At 37.3% G+C, this 9,462-nt stretch overlaps 1 protein-coding gene across 2 annotated transcripts in view; it reads right to left on the minus strand.

Annotated features, from left to right (window-relative positions):
- Positions 1 to 9,252, minus strand: part of IGF2BP2 (insulin like growth factor 2 mRNA binding protein 2) — an 89,658-nt gene extending 80,406 nt beyond the window's left edge. For both annotated transcript variants that reach the window (XM_058187217.1, XM_058187216.1), the window contains exons 1-2: positions 8,932 to 9,252; positions 7,503 to 7,563 (exon numbers count right to left, since the gene is read on the minus strand). In XM_058187217.1, coding sequence (XP_058043200.1) covers positions 7,503 to 7,563; positions 8,932 to 9,106 — 236 coding nt within the window. In that variant the 5' untranslated portion in view covers positions 9,107 to 9,252. The remainder of the gene's footprint in view (positions 1 to 7,502; positions 7,564 to 8,931) is intronic.
- Between the last annotated feature and the right edge of the window lie 210 nt (positions 9,253 to 9,462).

Consider the following 9,462-nt stretch of genomic DNA (forward strand, 5'->3'; position numbering starts at 1 on the left):
ATTGCAATAAATGATTCTATGAGTTTTATGACTAATGCTCCCTTTTACAACCTTTGTAGATCAGTAAAGCAAAGGAAAGCTGAAGCAAGATCAAAAGCACAGTCCTGGTTTCACTTAGCAAACACTTAATGACTAAGTTGCGAAACCCAATTTGGTCACTAAATGAGATCTACCTATACTTAATTGAAAACCTCTCAATGCTGAAACATTCTCCACTGATTTAAGCATCCTCTGATATTGTATGATGAGACTACGTTTTACGGGCTGACCGGAAGAAAAGGATTTCTGATTAAATTATGAACTGCGTTAGTGAACTGTGTCATGTAATGAAACAGAATCCTGGAAGAATAAGGACAGTCAAAAGGAAGTGGGTTTTTTTTTTTTTACACAATGCATAGTCAAGCTTTAGAATTTGCTACAAGACATGGTACTACCTATCAGGTTGGCTGGCTTGGAGCAATTAATTTAAATTGTGTGGATCAATGATTAGTCTTGATGGCAGCGTGAGTTCAATGAAAGTCATTGTTAAGAGATTAAATTCCTTGTGTGTTTGGTTAATCATGGTGAGAACAGACTGCTGTACTAGATTGGTCAGGAGTCTTATCCAACAGGACACTGCTTATATTCTTAACCAGCAGTGTATACATTTATCTTACCTTTATCTTATATATGAGAGAGATAATATCCTAGGGGATACTTTTAATCCTTTTTGATTCATTACCAGAGCATTATTGGAAGAGTAAGTGTGTGAGACTTTTCAATGTGACTCTTTTTGATGAAGTATTCTATTTTAACTCATCCCTAGGTATAGTTTGCTGCAGAATGGACTTGGATTGTCCAAGATTAGAAATATGGCTGAATGAATAATTCACACTTGAATAACAAACAAATTTATCAGCATTCAGAGTCAGCTTTAGCATTTGAAAAATGATATGGCATTTGATTTACATTTGAAAGAATAGCCCTTTGTGGATAGTCTGCGTACTTTAAAAGAAAAGGCTAGCATGATTTCTTACAGATTAATGAATAATAAGTACCCCAAGTAGATTACAGTAAAATGTAATGAGCAAAGCAGTCTCATGATTCTGGACAAACCTGAGTCATGCCATTTAAATCCTCAAAGAGGCCACTATTACAAGGGTGACTGCCATTGAAAAAGATGATGTCAAAGGGAAACACAAGAGACGGTATTTCAGATAAAAGACAGGGTCACTTTCATAAGCTCAGGCAAAGGGCAGGCTAAATCTTGACTGGATGGCATGAGTTCAATCTGAGTCACAGAGATCAGTGGAAGACCTTGATCTTTTTCAGGGTGAGCCATATTTATTTAATATAGGAAAGTTGATGCAAGTTTATATTACGGTAGTATAAATAACAAATCACTTCAGTGTCAATCACAAGAAAATTGAAAAAGTAAAAAAAAAAGAGAGAGAAAAAATTCCAATGCATTTCTGATGACTGGTGACAAACCTGCTGAGAAGGTATTCTAAAACCTAGCTTAATATTAGACTTCAGATAGCATCTTTTTTCTTTTTGGAAAATTCAGTTTTGAATTGGTCAAAAACAAAACAAAATCCCACAGTTGCCTTTAATGTAGATGCTTATAGGAGTAATTGGCATAAACAAATTTTATGTCATCGGTTACCTATACAATTGTTCTTTTATAAAGCAAGAAACTCCATCAGCAGTACATTACAAAAATGGAACAGGTAAATACAAAAATGAAAGACATTTTTGAAAAGCAGGAGTGCATTTCACAAAAAAACACAACAGATAATAGATGTTTATAAAACAAAAATGGCTGTCTATAAGGTAAAGCTAAAGGTTTCCCTCGCACATGTGCTAGTGATTCCTGACTCTAGGGGGTGGTGCTCATTTCCGTTTCAAAGCCAAAGAGCCAGTACTGTCCCAAGACATCTCTATGATCATGTGGCCGGCATGACTAAATGCCAAAGGTGCACGGAACGCTGTTACCTTCCCACCAAAGGTGGTCCCCATTTTTCTACTTGCATTTTTTACGTACTTTCTAACTGCTAGGTTGGCAGAAGCTGGGACAAGTAACGGGAGCTCACCCCGTTATGCGGCACTAGGTATTCGAACCGTTGAACTGCCGACCTTTTGATCGACAAGCTCAGCGTCTTAGCCGCTCTATACCTACTGGATACATTCAATTTACTCTAGAAATATATAAACAGTTTCTATCCATTCAGAAGCAGAAATTTCTTCCTTCTATATGCTTCCTTTTGACTGGAATAAATGCATTTCATGAGTATGTTACTTAATTTCAGGACTTTTCATTTGGATTAAAGGAAAATACCCCTGGCAGTTGTTTTTTCTTCCCACTAGAGGCTATGCATATACATCTTCTGTTCCATCTTCTATCACTTGGTTGAAGCTCCATCCAGACACACACAAAAAATTCTTCCCATCTTTACTGAGAGAATTAATTAGAGGGAGTCTAATTAATTTTAAGGTTGTTATAAACATTTGTATACTGCAAACCTAATATTTCTGAACAATATCCCTTGGGTCTACATAGTGATTTATAATCTAGAAGGCATATCAACGGTATCTTTAGGAAATGGAATAATTCATATACATAACAGGCATTTCAAAATTGATAACAATTATTTATATCAAATCATTTAAAACAGTATATAAATAATGTGGTCATTCTCAGTACATTCAGCAAGTCTTTATTAGAAATAAGAATGAAAAAAAAATCATTTCATTCCATGCATTTTTCAACTAAGGACAACACTCTTTCCCACAATTCCCTCATAATTTAAAGACCACTAACTTGTTCTTTCTAATTCTTTTCCCAGTATATATTATTGCTTCTTTGTTTACCTTGCATTTAAAAAGCCCAAGAACAGGGACATCATGGTTTATACAATCCTGAAAATTAATATGCAAACTAAATATTTTGTGACCGTTTGTATCACAGAATAAGTTGAAATTCTGACTTCTCTTTATGTTCCCCCTTTAGTAATTCTTTGTGTCTCTTTACCCTTTGACCCAATATTCAACAAATATTTCTATCACAACTTTCTTAATCTCTCTAGATGTCTCAGGTTTTTTTACGATGGTTATTTTTCATTCAGAAACTAATATGAAAGTGACTCACAGAAGCAACAAAATCCAGATGAATCACTAAAGTGATTACTAGTAACCAATTTAATAATTTTTAATCATATGTCAGAAATTATAAATTCAATAATTAGAAGTTGTTCTAATACATGTATATTTCCCTCTTAAAGAATAATTTTAGTTTTGTGCAATACAGCATAACTATCCTGCTATTAGTCTTTGAAAGTACTAAAACAGTTTGGGGAATTTATTCTAAACAGAAAATAAATTAAATGGAAAGTACCTACTTTAAAAACAACCTATCTGACAAGATGAAGTAAATAATGACATAACAGTTTATATTAGCAAAATAAAGTCTAGCATCTTCTATGTTTTAAGACTACAAAATCATTCATAATGTAAAAGATCAATTAATGGTACCCAACTCCTGCCCTCATCAGTTGAAAAACTGTTTCCCACTCACAGCACACCACAAAAGGTATTTTAGTAATTCATGTGTTTTGCTTTACACAAACATTACTTTGCTTTTCTCTTTGTGTAAAATTAGAAGATTTGGAGGAATCTTTTAAGAGATAAAAAATCTTAGTATTCTTTCCTTCTATAATTGATTAAAGGTATTTTCCCGTTCATATAAATTAATTAGAAACCAAATATGGCTAAATCTCTTTCAATTATTTCAATCAATTACACCTGATGGCTTTTTAGGTTCTGACTATGAAGCTATTCTCTTATTTTTAATATTATTTTTAAAGTAAATAATTCATTAGGTTTTTACATTTTGAATAAACTGTTTTAGTATTTTGTAATATTTTTAAATTTTGAAAGTCTTTCTAAAATACATATATTTTAGTTTCTATAAAAACTCCCTATAACTGTACCACATAGGAATTCAGAATATAACACTGAAATTTCCATAAAAAGTGTGAAATCAAAATTAGAAACATAATAGTTATATAGATTGTCCCATTCCAATAATTGTTCTATAACATAGATTTTAATTCATAGAGTTACTGAATAAATTATTTCTTCACCTAATCTAATATTCTGCTTCATTTTATTTTAGAACAGATACTGAGAATTGATACACTGTATACTACTTGTCTTCTCAACAAATGTAATATATAGTGAAGGCAAAAACATGAATATATATTCTCTAAATTACTGTTTAAACTACAAGACAGAAAATTTATGAGTAATATGATCTTTAGTCTGTGGCTGTTTGACCCTATCTTCAGTATTGTCATGTTGCTGCCACTGTTTTCAAAGCTTAGGTGATTCTTATAAAAAAGCAGTGCCAAAGTTAATTAAAAAAATGGAAAGTAAATATTCAAACTTAATTCATATCTACAACACCAAGAAAACCAATATACTTTATAAGACTTCCCTTTACAATTCATTTAATACAATAGATGTATTTGTATTTGCTGACTTATAGATCCCCATCTAATGTGTTGAATGGGAAATATGCAATTGGACAGCTGTGAAGTTAGGATCCAGCAGCATCTAAAAGACTAGCTATGGTACTATATTGTGAAATAAGCTATCCTGATCAAAACCCATAATTCTGATTATGGCAGCATTTTGACAGATAATCTGCCTGAATGTACTCAAGCTCAAAACTGTCTTGTGTTTAATACATTTGTTTGCCTATAAGGTAAAATTTATATTTTAATGAAATATGTATCGAAACAGAAATGTTGAGTATTTTGGGCTCATTAAAAATTAAGTAGAATTCTGGTTTTCAGTGGGTGCTTTGTGTAGGCACTTTAATTACACAATGTGGTATTTCAAGTTATTTCCAGACAGCACTGCAATACACATCACTTTTATTTCTCTAGTCAGATTTAAATAATCAAACTTAATACACAAAATTGTAAATTTTACACTCTCTTGCCATACTTAGCCAGATATCAACAATGTTAAAATGCATCCTAAATAAATTTATCTTTATTTGTTTGAAACGATTAGTGTATATTAACTTCCACAGTATGAAAATAAACTATTCAAGCATATAATATTTCTAACCTACTTAAATTTGGCAATATTTGCATCTGATCAAAATAGTTGCCTTGCAATCAACTCTTTTTTTAAAAAATCATCTAAAAATAGCTTAAGCAGAGGACAGTGGTTTGGATTTTGAGCACCTCATAAAACTTAATGCAAACTTCAAGGACTTCTGAATTTCTAACTAAACTCAAAAGCATGATAATATTTGCACTGAATATTATCGAAGATTCTATTCTTCAATTTTGAAGCATGGAAGAAATTTTCTTAAGTTTAGACAAAGATACACCATTGTAAATACATGGTTAGATGGAAAACAATTCTGATTGGAGTAATTAAAAAGTATAATTGAAAATGGTTGCAATTTTGGGGCAACCGATAAGAGTGAATTTGAGAATTTTAAGTACCACATAAAGGACATAAAACAAGACAAATTTATACAATTATTCCAAAAAATCATCATTAAAGAGTTGTCACTACAATTAATGCAGCAATAACTGTATGATTCTCTAATTCCCATATTTTTGTACTCTACAATTTTAAAGCACATAGTAGCACAAAAATGTTTGTATAATTTTTATCATATAATTCAAAATATTTTTAGCTATATACAATTATACTTTATTGCATTGTACACAAAATATCATGCTAGAATCTTACCATATAGCATCAAACATGTTACTTTTGCATTAAAAAATGATTTTGTTTCAACAAATCTAAAACCCAATTCATGCTTGCCTAAGTATCAGTTCTAGTTGAGTACAATGAATCTTACTTTTGTGTGAGTGTGCAGAAAACTACAGTAACTTTTTGAACTTCCTTTAGAAAAGTAATTACAAAGGCAAGGATCATATCATGAGACAGGAGCAAGGGTTTTCAAACAAAAGTTCTATTAGACTGAACGTATTTTGGAAATGCCACACTGATGAACAGATAAGTTCTGAATCACATTACACATTTTATGCTTGTGACTTGATAACACTTTGAAACAAAGAAAAACTCCCTCACGTTTACACAAGTATTTTAGAAACCAACTTTTTATACTATATTTAGATGTAAGACAATTTTCTTTAAAAACCATATTCATGTACCACATATTTCTGGAATTTAAATTTTAATGTTCTATTTCTAAACACTGAAACTTTTTCTTAAACAGAAGCTCAAACATACTGTTGAAATGTATGGTGTTCTCTAACTGAATGAAGAATCCTTTTAAGATCTTCAAATCAGATCAAATCAAATCTTTATTCAGTTACAGACCAGCAAATTAAGATTTTCAGAAAATTGAAAATTATTTGACATTTCCAGATGCAAAAAAATTATTGATTTAATTACAAAGCAATATAAAGGCAAAGTTTTCCAAAGCAACAGAGGTATATAGTCAGTTTTCCAATTTGCTATAGAAGGACTAGTACAAAACTTACAATTTCAAATAATTTATATATAGAATTAAAAGAAGTAAAAAAACTACTTCTTCTTCTAAATACCAATAACTATTCATCCATTCCACTGTTTTAGCAATTTGGAAATAATCTGGAGCAGAACTTTGAATGTAAAAGTATTTCAAAATTATGTAGACAGCTATAATGATGAAACAATTATCTAACAATATCAATAAAATACATTAAAAATGATGGTTTAAAAACATTATAATTTCACTGCCCTCTCATCAAAAATACTACAACTTTTTGGAATATGCGTCACTTAGAACAGTGGAAAATATCATGCCAACATAGAATATAGGAAAACCAGAATAGCAAATTAAAAAACACTAGTATCATCCCATGTAACTCACATTTCTGCCACTGATTACTACTTTTTGAAAAAGTACCACAAATAAGACATGGTTTATACAAGTCACATAAAAGAAGCTTTTAGAAATAAAGCTTCCCCACATAGTTGAGGCTTGGAAGCAATGAAGTAGCTTTGAGTACAACTTCTCCCAGATATGCTGAATTACAGTTCCCATCATCTTCAGCCAAAGTTGTTTTTATATTTATTTTATTGAGCTAAGAGCTAATATATATGTCCCTGGCCATATCTTTACATCTGGCTGACTGGGTACTAAAATACCTATACGACTTAATCCTTGTAAAAATCAGGGTCTCAGCTGAGAATCCTGAAAAACTTTTTTTTTAAACGTAAGATAACATTTGTTTTACAGCATGGAGACTTTTAAAAAGAATAATCAGGTTTATAAAAAAAACTGTATGTCACAACCACATGATACAGGAGGAAACTCTCCTGATTTCCAAGAAACAAAAACAACTCCCCAACAACAAAAGCAAAAATGTAACTATTAAAGTATTTTCAGCACTACAGTTTAAACTTCAAGATGCAACTTTCCGCTGCTTATTTTTCTCCAACTTACTAATAATTTTTAATAACAGGAAGAAGAAATATTTTACCTTAGTTTTTTGGGGACCGAATAATCCACTTCCATGACTTTGCCATGCAGCTCTGCTTTACCTTAAAAGTAAAAATAAAAGAACCCATTTTCAAATGTGAGAGTTCTGATGCTAAGCATCCAAACTCTGTTGCCACTTACTGTGGGCATCTCATTTTCTGATTGCCCAGAGTTGATGGTAGAGAATGAAAAATGAGAGAAATTTGATGGGGAAAATAGCAAATAGTCTCCTTTGGGAGTAAAAACTCCCTTAAGCAGAAATGGGCTTTGAAAGCATTTCAGGCATGCTGGGGGGGGGACGGGACGTCTTTGTTTCCTCAAGTGAACTATTTGGCCAAAGAAACTACTTCATCCCATGCCCGTGGAAACATTTGACGGGGGAGGGGGTGCCCCTCTGCCCATCAGGATCTACAACTGGGACCGTTCACACGAATTCTTGCGCCAGCACCGCGGTTCAGCCCAAAAGATTCCGAGCCTGCTCCGTTGCTGCGCGCGCGGACCTCCCCCACCCCTCCCGCCGGCCCATTCAGGTAGATTTCTTCTGCCCAAACTATTCCGAGGACCGCGAGCAAACGACCAAGGAGTCAGCAGACAAATGGCCATATTAAAGGGCTGGTGCTTAAACATGCTGGGCTCCGGCTAACATTCAGCCCCCGGAACGAAGTGGCGAGGAGCGCGTGTGAGCGAAGGGCCAACTCCTCCAACTGGTTCGCTCCAGGCCGGCCCGCTCCAACCCGATGGACGGTCTGCTTCCTGGGGCTAGCCCAAACGTCCCTCTCCGTCAATTCAAGCCGCGCTGTGCTCGTCCCCGGTGTGACTGGCCGGCCTCAGGGCTGCGCGTCACTCCGGGCCCCCGGGCAGATTTGGGGCTCTTTGCTCCGGGCTCCCGGCGAGTTGGGACAGGGCACCTCGTAGAAAGGTGCCCCAGATCTAGCGGATGCCGGGAAAACTAAAGGGAGCGGTACCCCGCGCTCGGGAGCCGCTCAATAAAATCGGAGAAAAAAATCAGCGAAAAATCCCTCCCTCGCCCGCCGGGCCGCCTGCTGAAGCGCAGCGCGCTCAGGGCGAACGGGAAAGGGCGCCTAGGCACGGGCACCGGCTCAGAGGCTCTGGCAGCAGCACCGCCCTCTGAGAAGCATCAAGGATCGCTTCGGTCAGGAGGGGGCCACCGGGTCCCCTTTACTCCGTCTCTCGCGGGGAAGCTGAGTAAATAAGGGAAAGTCCCCCACCCCCTGCGTCAACATCTCGCCCAAGTAGGGATTCTCCCCGAGACACTCGCTGCCCTGCCGGCTCCAAGGGGCCTGGTCCATCCAGACGGAAGGCGGAATAGTGGCCAGGAGCCAGCCGGGGGAGAGCGGGGGGAGGTCAAGGCAAAGAGGTATCTCCGCACGCCCTCTCCTTAGTCCTAAGCGCCGCGCTTCCTGGCTTACCGGAGAGAGTTTCGATGGCGCGGATGGCCCAGTTCTGGTCCGGGTAGTCCACGAAAGCGTAGCCGGACTTGAGCAGGACCTGCCCGGTGAGGGGCAACTTCCTGTCGCCGAAGAGCTGCCGGAGCTCCTCGGCAGTCACGGCCGGGCTCAGGTTGCCGATGTATAGCTTCTTCATCGTCCGCCTATCAGGAGGGGGAAGAGTCGGAGGGAAGCCAAGGCCGCCGCGGCCACCCCCTCCTGCTTTCCTACCACCCACCCACCTAGTGAAGCTGGAGACCCAGCACCTCCCCGCCGTCGGCCGGCCCAACCCAGCTTAGCCGCTCCTCCTAGCTGCTTACAACAGCGCCCCGCAGCCGGGCGGGCAGCGAGTAAGCGAACGGGCGGAGCCGAGCCCAGCCCCGCACAAGCCCTTCCTCCAGCTCTCCGGGTCCTCAGTCCCGCCTGTCTCGCCCGGGACAGACAGGGGGCGGCGGTTGGGGCAGCGGTTATCCTGCAGAGACTCGGCCGGGACACGGACGCGAACACACAGCT

Source organism: Ahaetulla prasina, chromosome 6 (assembly GCF_028640845.1).
Source record: "Ahaetulla prasina isolate Xishuangbanna chromosome 6, ASM2864084v1, whole genome shotgun sequence".
Lineage (NCBI taxonomy): Eukaryota > Metazoa > Chordata > Lepidosauria > Squamata > Colubridae > Ahaetulla > Ahaetulla prasina.